This window comes from Solanum tuberosum, unplaced genomic scaffold (assembly GCF_000226075.1).
Source record: "Solanum tuberosum cultivar DM 1-3 516 R44 unplaced genomic scaffold, SolTub_3.0 scf00072, whole genome shotgun sequence".
Lineage (NCBI taxonomy): Eukaryota > Viridiplantae > Streptophyta > Magnoliopsida > Solanales > Solanaceae > Solanum > Solanum tuberosum.
Window position 1 is genome coordinate 1,972,601 of NW_006238999.1, and position 19,709 is coordinate 1,992,309.

A 19,709-nucleotide genomic window follows, 5' to 3' on the forward strand; every position below is an offset into this window, starting at 1 on the left:
GGAAGTGTTATCTTAAATGGTGTTTGCCTATCATTTTATTTTTAAGATTTTACTCGTGTTTAATATTTGTATTGGAGTCTGATTAATTTGAATTCGAGCTGAAAAGTACTATTTTGAAGCGTAAAGCACTTGCGATTCTATTCTCAGAACTCGAATATGAGATGTTTGATTAAAGATATTGAAAGAGTACTTAGTGATTACTATTCCATGACAAACTTATAGTGGTTGTATAGTATTGCCGTAGCAAATTCAAAATCATCTCTCGTAATTTTTTTATAAATTTATATGTTTTTTCAGTTTTAATTTACATGATACAGTTTGACTAGTGATAGAGTTGATTAAGAAAGAAAATAAAATTTTTGAAACTTGTTATCTAAAATAAGTCTTAAACATTAAAGGTATAATAAAAATTTTAAAATTAAATTATTTTTAAATATAAAGATATGACATTCTCTTGAGAGGTCGGAAAAAAATGTGCCACTTAAATACGTGAATAATATATGCATATTGATTTATGGTTGATTTGCACTATACAATTCAAAAATTGATTTAAAATAATGACATAGTAAGTGATTCTCATTTACAAACTTTTTCAAAAATAATCTTTTTATTTCATTTAACATAGAGAAAAAATCTATGTATATCTATTTTTTTAAATATTACTTGTGAGATGACCCTCGTATATTGTTATTGTTGTTTGAATTACGTACTCCATGTATACTTTCGGTGTAAATTAAATATTCCATGAGTTTTTGTTTAATTTAATTTGACCAAAATACAGTAATATTGACTAGCTATATAGCCAACTAATTAAACCTATATAATTCTTTTATTCTTGTCACACTTGTTGATGTTAAAATTAAGAATAATCACGTGGAAGATGCATGGTAACAATTAATATTAAAATCAAGATTTTACCTAACATTATCTTTTCTCAATAAATAAAAAATGAAAAGAGCAAAAGATACGATGTATGTTGGTGTGAATTAGATTCCTTCTAATCTTCATCTAATTTGTTAGTTAATATTCCTTTAATCCAAACTAATAAAAAATATATCAATTCATCATTAGAGGAATTAAGCATCTGATTAACTGACTAATTAAGTCCCTCCTGAAAGTATATGTATGATCTTTCCAATCTCTCTTTTATGTACTTTAAATAAAAAGAGAAAAATAATTAAATGCTAATCCATATGGCATCTAATATCATGGAGTCATATGAATGTATTTTTCCCCCCTAATTTATCCTTAGTAGTAATTATTCTTCAAGACTATAAACACTTTAATCATGATATGTAAATAGAGTAAATATTAATGAAGAAAAACTATACCTTAATTAATATTTTTTTTAACGTGTGTAAATAAAAAACAGAAGTGTTATAAGGTTTAAAAGGTTGGTCTTAGAGCTCTCAAAAAGGGTCGGCCCAGCTCCATCCGATCCAAGTCTCGCGGGCCAAGAAATTTGAAGGGCTAGGGCAGGCCGACCCTTCATTTGGAAGGGCCTAAAAATGCTCAACCCAACCTAACCCTAGAAGAGCCGAGGGCTGGGGCGGGCTAGGCCTTTTTTTTCTTTTCAAACTTATAATTCTATAACATATAGAAAAAGAGAAGATTTCAAATCAAATATGGCAAACAATGATGTTGTTTCAATAACACTAGCAAAAAATCTAGTGTAATTAGCATGTATCCGCATACCAGATACGCAAGTGAGATAAGAGACTGACAAGCAAGATGGGAGGGAGGCGAGGGCGCAAGATTTGTCTATGTATCCTATATACATGCAAATCTACTTGGATAGAGTGTATCTAGAACAAATTAACCTCATTTTGAGTCCATATATTCCGAGATATATGTATCTAAACGTACCAAAATCTGGTAAAATTCATAATATTACAACATAGCGTGTATTTAAGTACTTAGATAATATACTAGTAAGATTATTGTAAGTTATCCTTAAATAAAAAGTTTTGGCCCATGGGCCGACCCTGACCCGACCCTGATCAAGCCTCAAGGGCCAATGACTTATATGGGCCGGGCTTATAAGGCCTTGTTTTAAATGAGCTTGAAAAGTCTTATCCCAACCCTACCCCAATAAGGGGTTGGATTGGGCCGGTCCCATGGGTTAAGCCCGTTTTAACGGCTCTAGACTTGGTCTAATGACAAATCCATCAAATTTTAATTTTAATTGCGGCCTCTCCGATATAATCTAGTACTAACTATAGGTTACAAATTAGAGGTAAATAAATGATTAATATATTAGAATATGTCATTAGGTATCTGGATTATTTATTTTGAACACATGCAAATTGGATTATATATATAATTGGAGAAGGGAATACTTTGGATACCCTAATATTTTATATGGACTAGGTTTGCCTAGTTTTTTCTAAAAAAAGGTTCCTCACTATTAAAGTCATCACTAAACAAAACTTTCTGTTTTCTTTTTAGTTATTATGTGAATTTTGTTCGCACACTCAATGATTAATTCACATATGACTCATCACCTTATAAGGTAATCTGGAGATTAACTATGTATCATTCACATCATTCAAGTGTTTATTATGATTGACACTAGAAGTAAAAATGGAGAGCACAATTTGTCATTTAAAAGTAGAATATTATTCATCGACCATATATACAAATGCAAATTAAAGGTGTACGTACATGTTACAAACAAAAACACACACACTCAAAACGCTCATTAACACATGCGGACTAGAGTGGGTTCTACAGATTCAGTTGAGTCCATTACATATGTTTACATATCGGTATAATAAGACCACACACATAATTCTGAACTCACTAATTGACTCTGGTTCCTAAACTTGCTTATGCTTAGTAATAAGTCATAGCTTTTGGTTTTCTCTTGGAATAATCACAAATAAGAACTCCTCCATGTGCCTTCACAGCTTCATAACTATTCATAACTCTTTCTTCAGTTGGTTTGAATTGAACAACATGAGATTTTTGTGGTTGATATTGGTTATAATAAAAGTAATTTAGGTTTGTTGTTTTAATCGCAACAACAGAAGAAGAAGGAGGAGGAGGAGGAGCTCGAGACCTATTTTTTCCCTTTGTTGCATAGAGTTGTTGTTCATCAAGAAGACCAAAGGCTTCTTGGCCTATATTTGATATGTTTTTCTTGTTTGGTGCCATTGTATTTGAGATTTGGATGCAAATATTTGGTTGTGTGTAAAGAGTTTGATATTTTGCTTACTAGTAGTAAAGGAGAGACTTCTTAGTTTTGTTTATTGTGAGGGCTACTGGATGGGACTCCTATTTATAGGCATCAATTGGGTGCATGCTTGCCTATACCATTTGTTTTTACTAATATCCGTTATATGTTTTGGAGTCTGACTAACTTGAATTCGAGCTAGAAAGTCCTACTTTAGAGTGTAAAGTGCTCGGGACTCTATTTTCTCAAAATTCAAACCTAAGATATTTGATTAAAGATGAAAGAATACTTAATACTTACTATTCCGCCACAACCTTATACAATGGCTGTATTACCCTACCAAATTCAGAATCACCTCTCATAATTTTTTACAAATTTAAATATTTCTTTTGTTTTAATCTATGCGGCACAATTTGACAAGTGATAGTGTTAATTAAGAAAGAAATTAAAATAAGACTTTTGAAATTTATTGTCTGAAACAAGTCTTAAATATTTGTGCAGCCATAAATCATTTCATTATTGATACAACAATTTTTTTAAAATTAAACATTTTAAAATATAAAAAAAATTGACATTCTTTAATTTGAAATAATCTAAAAAAAATGTGCCACATAAGTAAATAAATAATATATGCATATTGATTTATTGTTTTGTACTATTCAATTAAAAAATTGAGTTAAAACAATGACATAGAGGTGATTCTCATTTTCAAACATGTTCTCGAAAATAATCTTTTTATTTTATATAAAATAGGAATAAAATTTAGGTATTTCTATTTTTTTTTAGATTTCACTCCGTTGTTATTGTTGTTTGAATTACGTACTCCATGTATACTTTCGGTGTAAATTAAATATTCCACGAGTCTTTGTTTAATTTAATTTGACCAAAATACAGTAATATTGACTAGCTATATAGCAACCAAACGTATAATTCCTTTATTCTTTGTCACACTTGTTGATGATTAATTAAAATTAAGAATAATCATGTGGAAGTTGCATGGTAACAATTAATATTAAAATTAAGATTTTACCTAACATTATTTTTTCTCTATAAATAAAAAATAAAAAAAGCAACAAAAAAAGATACACTATATATTGGTGTGACTTAGATTCCTTCTAAGCTTCATTAAATTTGTTAGTTAATATTCCTTTAATCCAAATAAATTAATTCATCATTAGAGGAACTAAGCATCTGATTAACTGACTAATTAAATCCCTCTATATGATCTTTCCAATCTCTTTTTATGTACTTAAAAAATAAGAGAGATAGAGAAAAATAATTAAATGCTAATCCATATGGCATCTAATCATGGAGTTATATGGATCTTATTAATTTTTTGACAAGGGAATATTATGCTTTTTTAATATCTTAGGATTAATTATCATAATGATTACATGACTGATAACGGATTATACCAATAACTCCACTACTTAATTACTTTTAATTAAGAGCAACTTTCACATATAGCAAACACAAAATTCATATTTGTATGCTATAACAAAGTTTGCATAATTGCGCTCCATAGCAAACATATATATGTATAATTCGCTATCCATATACAAAAAAAAACAGTTGTATAATTCGCTATACATATACAAAAGAAAGCAGTTGTATACATAAGATCAATTGTATAATCTGTGTATGTATAAAACGAGAAAGAGAGAAAGACAAAAGAAAACTGGGCAGGGAAATATTTGTATTGTATAATTATAAGTGTATAGGACGAAGATATATGTATTTGCATGTGTATACAATTTTCTCTCGCTTTATACAAACAGAAGCGCAATTTATACATTTCATTTTTGTTTGTATAAGCGAGAGAGGCGAAGGTGGCGAGCGAGATTTGGGAGAGAGGGGAACGAAAATATATGTATATATACAATTTTCTCTCGCTTTATACAAACAGAAGTGCAATTTATACATTTCGTTTCTGTTTGTATAAAGTGAGAGAGGCGAGTGAGAGAGCGAGATCTAGGAGAGGGGATAGAGGGGAACGAAAATATATGTATATATACAATTTTCTCTCGCTTTATACAAACAGAAGTGCAATTTATACATTTCGTTTCTGTTTGTATAAAGTGAGAGAGGCGAGTGAGAGAGCGAGATCTAGGAGAGGGGATAGAGGGGAACGAAAATATATGTATATATACAATTTTCTCTCGCTTTATACAAACAGAAGCGCAATTTATACATTTCATTTTTGTTTGTATAAGCGAGAGAGGCGAAGGTGGCGAGCGAGATTTGGGAGAGAGGGGAACGAAAATATATGTATATATACAATTTCCTCTCGCTTCATACAAACACAAACACATTTTATACATTTGTGTTTGTATAAAAGCGAGAAAGGCGAGCGAGATTGCCACCAAACGAGAGTGGCGAGCGAGATTCTACCAGGGAGAGTGGTGAAAATAGCAATAGTTTGCTATAGGGTACAATTAAATCAAAGTATATTTATAGCATTTAATTTGAATTAATAGTTTGTTATTATATACAATTTTCCCTTTAATTAATCTGGACAAATACCACAAGTGTATATGTATGCTCGATTGATACTATATACATACTGTATATATGATTAATATATACTCCATTCGTCTCAAAATACTTGTGAAGTTTAAGATACAATTTATTTATTTATTCTAATTTACTCTTAGTAGTAATTGTTTGCCGAAAGTTGACTCCGTATCTAAGGGGGACTCGAACCCGAGGTCTAATGGTTAAGAATGAAAAAATACTTATCACTCCACCACAACCCTTGTTGGTAGGTGTATAAATGATTATTATTATATATATATGACATTAGGTATTTTGATTATTTAATTTGAACATATGCAAATTGGATTATATAATCGGAAAAGGGAATACTTTGGATACTCCAATATTCGTTATGGGTCAAGTTCGTATGGTTTTTTTTTTCTCAAAAGGTATCACGGTATTAAAAATATCACTAAATAACATCTTTTCTTTTTAGCTATTTACTGTGAAATTTTGTTCGCACACCCCAACAATACTCCCTCTTGATAATTGAGTCTCACATGACTTATCGCCTTATGAAGTAAATTGGAGATTAACTATGTGTCACCCGTCACCCACATTATGAGTATTTATGACCACCAAATTAAAACACATAAGCTTCTTATTGTGTGTATGTATCTTCAAGCTACGACTAAAGATAGTAAACCGACTTATAGACGATTATAAGCTGACGAATATTTATCATGGAGATCATTATATTGTGGCATGGGACAACATATAAGTGCAATAAGTTTACACTTCTTGGTATGCCTAAACCATCCATATTATTGATATATTTGGAATATAAAATTATGAGGAGTGAATGGGTGATAAGCAGGTGTGGAGTTAGGGGCGGGAGGAAGTTCATTTGAACCTTCTTTGTCAAAAAATAATAATATTATATATAAGGGTTAAACATGATTTTTGGATATATTTATTATATTTTGAACCCCTTCATATATAATTGATAAGGCTAAGATGAAAAAATAAATTAAAAAGAAAAAAATGCTAGAGTGCAGATTAATTAAATCATGATAGAAGTAAAAAAGGAGGATAATATAGCAATTTAAGTGAAATATATAATAACATCACTAAGATATATAGCTTCATCGACCATACATATAGAAATGCAAAAGGTGTACATGTTGAGAAACTTAAAAAAACAACAAAAAAACACTAAAAAGCACTCATAACGGATCTAGAACAGGTTCTGCAGATTCATCAGTTGAGCCCATTACGTACTATGTGTATGTATATCAATACAATAAGATCGATCACACACATACATAATTTTGAACTCACTGATTCTAGATCCTGAATTCGTTTATGCTTAATAATAAGTCATAACTTTTGGTTTTCTCTTGGAATAGTCACAAACAAGAACCCCTCCATAGAACTTCACAGCTTCATAACTATTCATAACTCTCTCTTCAGCTGGTTTGAATTGAACAATATGAGATTTTTGGGGTTGATATTGATTATAATAAAAGTAATTTTTATTGGTTGTTTTAACACTAGGCCTTGTATTTTTTTCATGGAATTCATCAAGAAGAGTAAAGGCTTCTTGGCCTATCTTAGATATATCTTTCTTGTTTGGTGCCATTTAATTTGAGATTTGGTTGCTAATTTTTTTGTGTGTGTAAAGAGTTTGGTATTTAATTTTCTTACTAGTATATTATATAATATTATACTAGTAGAAAGGAGAGAATTGTTGGTTGTGTTTATTGTGAGGGCTAATGGATATAGAACTGATATTTATAGGCATAAATTAAACCAATGAAAAAAAGGAAACTTTTAAAAAGAAAATATTATCTCAAATGGTCCTCGCCTACCATTTTCTTTTTTTTGTAAAATTTTTCAACCGGTGTTCGGTATATATTTATTTTGAGTCCGACTAACCCTAATTCGGGCAAAAAAAATTCACTTGTCAAGGGGTAAAATATTTGTGAATTCAGTCTACGGGATCAATTTTGAGGTTTTTAATTAAAGATGGAGGAGTAGTTATCATCTCATTATGATTTTGTTGATTGTTGTCCTACTTGCAGCTTCATGATCATCTCAATGAGTTTTTACAAAATTTAAAAACTTCCTTCATTTCAATTTATGTGATTTATATAATTTGACTCGTTATGATTTTTATACATTTATGTTATGAATTAAGAGCTTTAAAGTTAATTTGTTTTTTAAGTATAAAAATGTGACATTTTTTCCGAGACAAATTAAAGAAGATATAGTCCACTTAAACTAGGACATATGGAGTACCTTTTACGTAAATAACATTTGCATACTATTAATTTATTTTGATGTGCATTATACATCATACAATTATTCTCTTTTGGGAATTGGAAATACGTACTGCATATTTGTATACTTTCGGTGCAAATTAATATAGAAAGATAATTAAGATCAATTATAAATATTCCATGAATCTTGATTTAATTTAATTTAACCAAAATTTTACACTAAGACTAATTAATTAACTAGCCAGACACAAAACATAACTCTATTATTTATGTGTTAATAAAGTTAAGAATAATCATGTGGATGTGGTGACAATAATTAATTACTACTAAGAAGAATAGAGCAAACGATTCATTCATTATAGTTGATTATTATATATGTATTAGAGCATCTCATAGATATATATTTGAATTTAATATATGCAAAATTGGAGTATATAATTGGAAAAGAGGTCACTTTGAATACTTTAATCTGAATATATTTTTAAAAAAATGAGAGAAAGGAATAATATGAATTTTTCAAAGACTTCATTTTATGATGCTTTGATTGGAAAACAATGCAGCAAATAAATATTACTAACATGAATTGAGGGTATATAATATTTCATATATTCATAATGGATGCACTTATGGAATATATTATGTTGTTTTTGTATAATGGATGCTCTTATTTTCATTATGAGATTTTACTTTGCTTTACTGGAATTATAGCCATATACGAAGGTGTCAAATGAACTGATTGGATTGAATTTAGACGAATCAAAATAGGATGAGTTAATAAATAGACGGACCAAATTACTTAGATTAAAATGAATTAAATACGTATCATAAAAAGCTAATCGGAGATTTTTAAGAATTTTTTTGCGATGATTTGTCTCGCCGTAATATACCAACTATAAGAAATTTCTTTTATGTTTTTCATTTAAATTTAAATAAATTAATCAGATTATATTTTCATGAACTAAATCGCCACTAGCACTTAAGTATCCTACTTGTATATAATGTAATAATAATCATGCCATGTTTTAGTCACTTTTGAGGAAATTAATTAGCCACGTGAATAGAGATTGAAAGATTCTGAAATTATTAGGATAAAAAAAGGAAATTAAAGATCAACTTCTTTAATATTAAATTATAAACAAATAAATAAAACAGAATAAATATCATTGTGAATCTTTGCAAAAGGCCAGCAGAATCAAGGCTTATTATTGGAAAACTTTGCATCTTGAGGAACCATGCAAAATTGAATATATCTAAAAGATTAGTATATTAGTAGGATTGTTATTATTTCTCAATTTTAATTAATGATGGACAATTGACATATAATAATCGCGCAATCACTTTCATTTTTTTTTAATTTAAATTTTTTCAGAATATCACTCCTCACACTCCTTCGATCCAGTTGGTCACGATCGACACCTCTTTTGAGTTCGAGTCACAAGTCCCAATAATCTATGAGGTCACTGTTTTTGAGTTGCCGTGTCGTCTCAAGTGTTGACTGACCTATTAGGAAATTTCAACTTAAAAAACTGACCTATTAAGCGTGAGAGTTCACGATTCACTGTTTTACTTTTTAATATATTCTCTCTCTATATATATCATTTCATGAGAAGAGAGAAATCTATAACATCCGCTTGGGTGTAGGTTCATGAGAACCCAATAATTTTTGTGCAGGTTCATCATTATTATTGAGAAATCTATTAAATATATAAGAAAAGTGTGTTGAAAATCCAGTAACAAAGTAGGCTCCTTGTTCTAGTAGTAGAAACGGAGCTCACTTAAGCTTTTGTTGAGCTTTTTGACGAAGATTCGATTTCCCTCAAATATTTTTTTTGAAAAATAAAACTGAAATCATTGAAAATTTATGAACTTTAAATTTTGAATTTGTTTATGCTGTGACGGTAGGAGTATTGATGGTAATCACTTGTAATTATTGTTGTTGATAGGTAGTCAAATCCTTTATGACATAAAGTTAATTTGATTTCTATATTTCTTAGTTGAATTATAACTGATATTATTATATTATTTAACTCTTTGAAACTTTTTATATACGTAAATTTAATAAAGTTATTTATTGTAAAAAAAGAATAATCTAAAGATTACTCCTCAAATAATTACTTTTTTACTTTTGACTCAATTTATTTTGGGAAGAAGTTGAAATTTTATCATAACACGTGTATTTAATTATTTGAAGTTTGAATAATAATTGAAAAATCGTACAAAATATTTCTTTGACAAAAAAAAAAGTACAATATTTCAGTTTATGCACATTATTCATTAATCATTGATTGATCCTGTTAAGTACACCTATATATGATCTTTCATCGATAACAAATTATGGTTGAATGGTTGAATTTTTTTTTTATTGTTAATCGAAAAGTTTTTAATTCAAGTCAGTAAAATTAGAAAAATATTAAACATAGATCCTGTAATCAAATGTTGGAAAACAAAAAAAAAAAAAGTTTCTATTAACATCTTGTTTGAATGGTTGTTATCTGTTATATTTATATTGTATTATTAGTTTAAATATAATATTTATTTTAATTATTACTTAAATTCAATTGTATAGTATCCTTTAAATAATTTATTAGTATTATTAATGATCAAAGACTCATTTTATGTAATGATCGATTTGATATGACTGCATCTTTTTCCTATGTGAAGTGTTAACATTATCCGCGCATCGGACATTGGCACGTACACATCGCCCTCGATTATCCCAAAATTGATATTCAAAGTCACTTTCGCAGAATACGTAAGCTTTTGTATCTTCTCTTTTGAGTTTATCTGTGATTTGAGATGGCGAATCGGACTTCGGATCTTGCCGGACGGGTCGACCCGGCTCAGAGTTTCGACATTGAAGCTCTTCTTCGCTATGCATCTGCTAATGTTCATGGATTCCCTTCAAATATCTCTAATTTCACTCTTTCTCAGGTATGAAATCGAAAGTTTTAGTTTTTTTTAATATTTTAAATTTAATTTATTTGAGCTTCTTAACTATAGCTAAATTGAGATTAATATATGTTTATATATAATAAAGTTTTTTTGCTAGCAAATTGACTTTTTTGATGTTGTTGTGTGTTTTTGATTGCTCATATATGATGAAAATTGAAAAAAAATGATTTTTTTGTGAGTTTTCTATCTTAACTATAGTACAACTCGATTAGTATCTGATGGGAAAAAGATTGATTTTTTTTTTTTGGGAATTATGTAAATAAAGCAAGAAAAGTCTTGAGCTTTACTGAATTTGGTAAGTTATCCACCATGGGTAATATACTTAATTTAGGTGTTTGATAGATTAGAATATGCTGGCTGTTAGGATCAAATGCTTACCATCATGCCAAAAAGCTATAGCTTATAGCAAAAGCACAACTTTATTTCTTAACTAAGTCCACTAAGCAAGCGTCATGTTCGATCATGACTCCGACCCGGGCAACCCAGCCGCTCGTGGGCCTTTCCATAGGCAGGATGTTGACATTACTCAACACTGGCCAAGGAAGATAAGTGGCAAATAGAAGACCAATTTATCCTTATGGGTAAGGGGTGTCAAATGGGCAGGTTGAGATATACTTGTGGAGGATCAAAGTGGATTGAGTTAAGGCAAAGGTTACTTAGGCTCAAAATAGCTAAACAATGGTTCATAAGACGAGCATCTGGCTCTATTCAAGTTTTTTTTTTTTTGGTTTCTGATAGTTTGTTTAGTTACCTAATGACTTTTTTTTTTAAAAAAAGTTTATGGCTTTTTATAACATGTCAAATAAATAGAAAGTTCTTTTAAAAGTATTTTGACAAGGTTTCTCATGGATCAATTTGGGTTACATATCAGCTGACCTAGCGCAACTTTTAGATGTGTTGAATTGAGCAGTGCAAAATAGGTTGAATTGGCAAATGGGTGGGCTATTTTGCATCCCATTGTTATAGGCAATGTATTGTTGCAGGCCAGCAACAATATTAACATTCGAAGAGTGACTGGCATTAACTGAAATATGGTGTCCTCATTTGGTCTAGAGATGCAATTATCTAAACAAGATTTGATTAGTTTTAACTTTTAATGCATTACTAGTGACTATCAATTCAATTTTGTTTTTATAATGTCGGTGTCTGGATCAACTTGCACGCACGTCAATTATTCCAACGGATACATATTACCTCCCACCAACACATGTACTAGGTAAGTGTTTTTGTCTCTGTTGGGATTTATACTCCGATCAACCTTGGTTTTCAGGCTCTTCATTGATTAGTAGGCCATACTCTCGGGTGTCTGGTAATAACCGATTCCATTTGGTTAATTCCTGAGAGAATCTCACTATTTAAGTATTTATGTTACTCATTTAAACCCATCTTAGTCCAATATTTAAACAAAATAAGTTCTCTAGCACTTTAAGTTCTCTACATTTCCTACTGGCACCGCATATAAATCTCTAACAAAACCAAAGGACTCTTTGCCAACATGACTAAAATTTAATCCTAACTAATTGGTATCATCTATATGAGTCTTCTGTTGTGTCCTATAAAAGAAAACTACAAAAAGATGACAAAAAATTGTGGAGCACTATACCAGTGGCTATATAATGGACTATATGGAAGGAAAGAAATCAGAGTTCCGTTGAAGGCTAAACGAGATATTTGTAACTTAAAGTCTAGATGTTTATCTCTTTTAGCCTTTCAGTGTAAAAATGTAGAGGAAGTAGATAGGATAATTAGTTTCCTTTGTTCTTTTTACATGTAGCTATTGTACTAAGATGCATATACCAAATGGTTGTACTACTCACCATTGCACTCTTTCGGTATGATTATTTAATAAAATTTTCTCTACAATTTCAAATATACATATGTTCTGGTTATGCACTTCTCCATTTCTAACACAGTTGTAGTTGCAAGGTTCTTCATATTAAAAATGTTGTCTCCCTTGTGAATCAGTTTGGGCATGGCCAATCAAATCCTACTTTTCTCATTGAGGCTCGTTCAGGAACTTTTGCTAAGAAATATGTGTTGAGGAAGAAACCGCATGGAAAGTTGCTGGCATCTGCTCATGCTGTTGAGAGAGAGTATGAGGTTGTAAATTCTGTTTCTCTGATGGATTTATTTATAATTACTTACAGTCAATCAGTCATGTAGTTTTGTTTTCCTTGGAGGTGGGCGTGGGCCGGACCTTCACATAGTTCTGAATCTTATGATACTTTTTTGTATTACATCGTGTTGTTGCCAAATACAGCTCCTCAGAGGACTTCATTTATTTTATTCTGATAGATAATATTTGGTTGTGTTTATCTTTGACATTTTGATTTTTGATATTTCAGGTTCTACATGCACTAGGTACTCATACTCAGGTTCCAGTCCCCAAAGTATTTTGTTTGTGTACAGATTCAAGTGTGATTGGGACTCCGTTTTACATTATGGAGTATTTGGAAGGACGTATATTTATTGACCCAAACCTACCTGTATGAATACTGTATTCAACCTTATACTCCAAGATTACTTAAATTGTGAATTCGATAAATTATATGTTTTCTGTAGCTTGCTTCCTTTTGGTTCAATGATTAACCTGATAAAAAGTGCTGTCCATCTATTTTAGGATGTATCGCCTAAGAGAAGGAGGGATATATGTCGTGCGGTTTCTCAAGCGTTGGCCTCCGTTCACTCTGCCAATGTTGATGCAATCGGTTTAGGTAACTACGGGAAGCGGAAAGACTACTGTAAGAGACAGGTGCTCAAACTTATATTTCTTGGGAAAAATAGATTTGGATGTAGTTTTTCGTTGCATTGGTCTTAAATCTTGATATTTGTCATGCTAGGCAAGTAATACAGTGTACCTCCCTGTTACTCCAAATCAAGAAACAAAAAATGTTACAGCATTTATACCCTGCATCATTCAATTACCCTTTCTGTGCAATATGATTTAAGCTCCTTTGTCCTTTGAGGATAGTTTTCAGTGTCATGCTTATGAGTTCTTCTGTTGTGTGAATAAATTCTCTGACCTACTTCAGGTAGAGAGGTGGGCCAAACAATATCTTCTATCTACTGGCGAGGGCAAGTCCAGGAGAAACCCTAAAATGTTAGAGCTGGTTGATTGGTTGCGACAACATATTCCCCTTGAAGATTCCTTAGGGGAAACAGCTGGTTTAGTACATGGTGACTTTCGGATTGACAATGTTGTGTTTCATCCCACAGAGGTGCAGTCATTGACAGTGTTTGATAAATTTTTTCGTTCTTTCTTGTAGTCTCTGCAATTAATAGTCCTTTCCAATATGTGTCAACTGTCAAATTCCCCCTTCCCCGATCCCACCCCATCCCACCCTGCCCCCCAAAAGAAGGTACACCTGACTTTGTAGTTGATCTTGTAGGACAGAGTCATAGGAATTCTTGATTGGGAGCTGTCGACTTTGGGTAATCAGATGTCTGATGTTGCTTACAGCTGCTTGGTACTGCCACCCTTTTTCAACTTGTAATTCTTTTCTTATAATATTTTTTATAACTAGATGTACCACTGTTAATCTTAATTATCTTGTCAGGATAAAGTTTCACAGGACTATTTATGGAGCTGAGTAAGAAAAGTTCTAAATTTCTTATTTCTTCCTGTTTTTCTATCAGAGCTACTTTGTGAATATTTCATTAGAAGATCTAGACGGGAGTGATGGCTTTGAGCGCAGCAGCTTCCCTGAAGGAATACCTTCTCTTCCAGAATACCTTGCAGATTACTGCTCAGCTGCTGTAAGGCACACTTTTCTTTGTCTTTGTTAAAATGTTATTCATGGGAAGAGGAATTTCTTCTATGGTGTTTTCAACTGACTAGTTCAATGAATTTCATCGGTCAGCACTAAAGAATTTGTTCTCATTGTTCAGTTTCAAAAAAGAATTTGTTCTTGTTGTTTTGCAATGAGAAAAATATTGGATAAGAGAGCATAGATTGTGATATGGAATGCCTACCTGTGGTATCTTTCCTATCATCTGAATAATTGAATATGTATGGAGCACAATTGTCATCTTAAATTTCATGGTCTTTTTTGTTAAGTCTCTAGAAAAGAATCAATGAAGAGACTTAACTATTCGTTTCCAATTTCTTGATATTCACTATTACATTATCAGCCTCTGCCCCAACACCCTACTCAAAAGAGAAATTGACCCTAGAAAGGCAATAATACAGAAAAGTTAAGCTGCCGTTACATGTTTTGTGAACTCCAATTACTAATTTAATTGTGTAGAAATGTTAATTTACTGTATGTGAGGATTCCAACTGCATTTCTTTGGCTTTAATATTGGCAATCAGGGAAGACCTTGGCCGGTTGATCAGTGGAAGTTCTACATTGCCTTTTCTTTGTTTCGTGGGGCTTCAATATTTGCTGGTATACACAGCAGATGGATCATGGTATCACCTTTTTGACCTATAATGTGGATGATATCACTTTCTTTTGGTCCATGAACTTTTGTTCAGAAGGATTAATAATTCACTTTGTAGGGTAATGCTTCTGGAGGTGAACGTGCCCGGTTTGCCGGGGAAAAGGCTGATTCCTTCATCAAAACTGCATGGTTATTTATTCAAAGAAAATCTGTTCTCCCCCTTCACCCACCATCTGGTAAATATTGCTTTTTTATGACTGTATCTGGATAAGCTTAGAAAATCCTTCCCTCTAATTTTGTTTCTCTTGCTGACCTTTTAGTTATTCCTAAATCTTTTATGTGTGTATATCGAGAAATCCTCAAAGGTGGCGCAAAATCTTGTATTATTCTCAAATCACAACCTTGACTGCTCATTATTCATGACTTGAATGTTATTTTACTTTCATAGATTCCTTTAACTGGACTTTTGCACCCACTATCCTTTGAAACATATGTAACATTCGCAGGTCGACCCATAGTTATCTTGTGTTAACTCTTCTCTGTTTGGTGAATTTGTAAATGGTTATTGAAAAACTAACACTTGCCTTGCTTGCCTGTGGAATAACCAAGCAAATTTTCGTACATTTTACAGTTTACCTGATTTCTCAGCCCAGAATTTGTTGTGATTTTCTCTTACAGAAACAACTAGAGAGGATAATATTGGGATTTTTGGAAGTGAAAGCCAAATTCAAGTAACACCTACGAGTGGGAAATTTGTGCCTAGTGAGAAGGTTCAAGATCTGAGAGACAAATTGATAAAGTTCATGGAGGATCATATATATCCAAAAGAAAGTGACTTTTACAAGCTTGCACAGTCTACCATGCGCTGGACAATTCACCCAGACGAGGAGAAGTTAAAGGATCTGGCAAAAAGAGAAGGCCTTTGGAACCTGTGGATACCGGTGAGTTTGCAAGGTTTTTTTCTGGCAAAACAGATACTCCAGAAGATTTATTTTCTAAGATATCTATCTAATATTGTTCACACAAACATGCAGTTTGATAGTGCTGCACGGGCAAGAGAAGTGATCTTTGGCAGCGGAAATGATTCTCTAGTTGAAAACAAATTCAATCGCTTATTAGGTGCTGGCCTTTCGAACCTCGAGTATGGATATCTTTGTGAAATTATGGGTCGTTCTATTTGTGCGCCACAGATTTTCAACTGTGGGGCGCCTGATACAGGAAATATGGAGGTAAAAGAACTGTATTTTTACATTTACAGATAATGAGTGCCAACTATTACCGTGGTCTTCATTGAACTAAAAGTTGGAGATTTCTACTGCAACTATTGGACAAACAACTTAAAGGATGATAAACTATTTTCTTCAATAAGTAGATGATGATTTGTTGTCACTTGCACAATTTCTAGAGGACATTTGCTTGTTTTCTGCCCCGTTCAGTACAAGACTTGTTATCTTCTAACTCTATGGGCCGCCTTTGTCCTTTCAGGTATTACTTCGGTATGGGAATGAGGAACAGATAAAGGAATGGCTTGTCCCCTTGCTTGAGGGAAAGACACGGTCTGGCTTTGCAATGACAGAGCCACAAGTTGCTTCCTCAGATGCCACTAATATAGAATGTTCCATCAAAAGGTACAAGCTGCATCTTTGAGGAGTAAAAAAGAAAGAAAATTTACCCCTTTCCGTTTATTATTCTTGGGAAATTTGTTATCTTACTATGGTGGTATACTTGAGCATAAGATACTTCAGCACCTCCATAAGGACCAGTGGGTATATTGGGAGTTGGGACTACAAAAGCGTAGACTTAAATTCATGTATTATCAGTTGCAGTTTCTACATTCCGCAACAACCCCCCTCCCCCTTTCTTGGGGAGGCTTGGGGCCCTGAAGGGGTTGGGATGGGGTGCAAAGTGGTAAAAACAATGGAGAGAGAAGGCATAATAAGAGATTTTCAACCTAAGATACTGGAAATGATAACAAGAACTTGTTAATGTTTTTTCTTTATTCTTTTAATCCTTGTCTCATGATCAGTTTCCTCTTATTAAGATCCTCCTCAAATTGTGTTACTCTCTAATATTCCTCGGTTCTAATATTCTTTTCCTCCTTGTCTGGATAGGTAGTACTCCCTCAAACTTGCTGTTTACATGGTTCAATTGGGGATTTCTAAATGAGGAGCTAGTCTCATGTACGCCTTATTATTTTAATGGTGAAGGAAACAATTAAATAATCCATCAAATCATAATCCTAATATTTTCTACAAGTCACCTCATAATTTTTATTCATGTATAGCGAAGCTGGATTTCTCAAAACTTGTATGGGAACACTTATATCATGTGTAGTGTGTCGAACTGTAAAAGAAGTTTTTAATGCATGTTGGGATTCAAGTATCTTGCAATCTTGTAAAGTAAAAACCTTTTTCATGAATCTAGAGGGCTTGGATTCAGCCTGATTGTTCTGCGTTTTCACATTCACTCGACCTTTTATCGATATTTTGATCATATTACACTCAAATGCTGGAGTTGTTGTGTTTAACAAACTTAATTATGCGAAAAAAATGCTTTGTATAGACATGGAGACTCTTATATCATCAATGGGAAGAAGTGGTGGACCAGTGGAGCCATGGATCCGAGGTGCAAACTTCTCATTGTGATGGTTAGTTTTCATTTTTCAAATGAGAAATGATTGACTTCTGTTCTATAATTCATTCTTGAACACAGCTAGTTTGAATCAATGACAGGGAAAAACTGACTTAACTGCTCCTAAGCATAAACAACAATCCATGATCTTGGTAGACATTAATACTCCAGGTATTATGATAAAGAGACCGCTGACAGTATTTGGCTTTGACGATGCACCTCATGGGCATGCGGAAATATTCTTTGAGAATGTATCCGTCCCTGCGAACAATATTCTACTCGGAGAGGGGCGTGGCTTTGAGATTGCCCAGGTAAAGGTGTTTGTTTTTTGAGGAATCATACGTTTAGAATTTGAGTCTCTTTCTAGCATTATCATGATAAATAGTACATAAATTTATTTCATTTAAACAAACATGATTTCTTTTTGCACGTTCCTTTGAGTTGCCCCGACCTGGAACAGTACGTTAATGAGGTTTTGTTGTATCACCGATGAAGAAACCACTTTCTTTTTTCTTGATAAGATAAGGAAAAACGAAGGGTCGGGGAGGAGAAAACAAAGAATAGAGAATCCTGCTGTCTCCTTGGCTAGGAGTTGACTGGGACATCTTTATAAGGAAACATCATTTGAAATGATAAAATTGTAATACACCCTGGGAAATTCCTACCAGCAGACTTCCCTGTACACAAAGTGAATTGTCTAAGTTCCCTCCTTTGTCTCATCGTTTATCTCATAATCATTCTATTCCGCCCCTGATAACTGCATGTTTTGGGTTCTTTAAGTGAAAATCTATGCAGCATATGGAATGGTCATCTGAAACTTGTCATTGCTTTGATTTTGTTCTTGCAGGGTAGGCTAGGCCCCGGAAGGTTGCATCATTGCATGAGACTAATAGGTGCAGCTGAACGCGGCATGCAGATGATGGTTCAACGGGCTCTTGAAAGACGAGCTTTTGGAAAATTAATTGCCGAACACGGTGCATTCCTTTCTGATGTTGCCAAAGTTAGTTTTCCTCCAACTTTAAGCTTGCACAGTATTTGCAGGAAACAAAAGCTCATTTCTCCTTTTTTCGTTCAATTCTATAGTAATGGTTACATGAACGGCATTTACCTCTGATGTTTGCAGTGTCGAATTGAACTAGAGAAAACCAGATTACTGGTTCTGGAAGCTGCTGATCAGCTTGACCGCCTCGGAAACAAAAAGGCTCGTGCTACAATCGCGATGGCAAAGGTGAGATAGACCATCATGACTAATGTTTAGACGATAAGCATCACGTTCCTATTTTGAATCCTTTACCACGAGTCATTTGATTGACAGGTTGCTGCACCAAACATGGCATTGATGGTTCTCGATACTGCAATGCAAGTGCACGGTGCTGCTGGTGTATCGGGTGATACTGTTCTTGCTCATCTCTGGGCTACTGCTAGGACATTGAGAATTGCAGATGGTCCTGATGAAGTACACTTGGGGACAATCGCGAAAACTGAGTTAAGGAAATCCAGGCTTTGAAAACCTTATATATTACTCGTATATGTATCGCGAAATACAATATAAAATAAAATCGAAAGGGTGCTGCATGAAAAAATAAAAGGATGTATACCATAGTCTTGTAAAATATAGAAATCTACATACTGATGGTGAAAATTGATTCAGCAATTTTACAACTTATATTTTAGAACTTAATAAAGTCAATAAATGTTTCTTGGGGTGTTTTTTTTTTTTTTTTTTTTTTGTGTGTGTGTAATAGGCCACAAAATCAATTGATCCCTTTTCTTCACTCCCTTACTAAAAATTAAAATGATAAAACATAAAA

General features: G+C 32.7%; 1 protein-coding gene across 2 annotated transcripts; it reads left to right on the plus strand.

Moving 5' to 3' along the window:
- Window positions 1-10,611: 10,611 nt before the first annotated feature.
- On the plus strand, window positions 10,612-19,597 carry LOC102587144 (probable acyl-CoA dehydrogenase IBR3). 2 transcript variants are annotated; one of them, XM_015308093.1, is made up of 17 exons: window positions 10,612-10,857; window positions 12,844-12,984; window positions 13,230-13,370; window positions 13,505-13,636; window positions 13,917-14,102; window positions 14,274-14,351; window positions 14,521-14,640; window positions 15,197-15,295; window positions 15,386-15,503; window positions 15,946-16,208; window positions 16,302-16,496; window positions 16,753-16,895; window positions 17,830-17,914; window positions 18,000-18,209; window positions 18,746-18,898; window positions 19,022-19,126; window positions 19,214-19,597. In XM_015308093.1, the coding sequence occupies exons 1-17, from the start codon at window positions 10,729-10,731 to the stop codon at window positions 19,403-19,405; spliced, it is 2,490 nt and encodes an 829-aa protein (XP_015163579.1). In that variant the 5' UTR covers window positions 10,612-10,728; the 3' UTR covers window positions 19,406-19,597. The 2 variants fall into 2 exon arrangements, with proteins under 2 accessions (XP_015163579.1, XP_006345978.1); XM_006345916.1 differs by having other exon boundaries at window positions 10,613-10,863; window positions 12,850-12,984.
- The last annotated feature ends 112 nt before the right edge of the window (window positions 19,598-19,709 follow it).

What these genes read in the sequence shown, in the direction of transcription:
- LOC102587144 (XM_015308093.1), top strand. Translation starts at nt 10,729, where the DNA reads ATGGCGAATCGGACTTCGGATCTTGCCGGACGGGTCGACCCGGCTCAG. An exon ending in ATATCTCTAATTTCACTCTT is followed by an intron (nt 10,858 to 12,843) that starts TCTCAGGTATGA and finishes GTCTCCCTTGTG; the next exon opens with AATCAGTTTGGGCATGGCCA. An exon ending in GTGGCTTTGAGATTGCCCAG is followed by an intron (nt 18,210 to 18,745) that starts GTAAAGGTGTTT and finishes TTGTTCTTGCAG; the next exon opens with GGTAGGCTAGGCCCCGGAAG.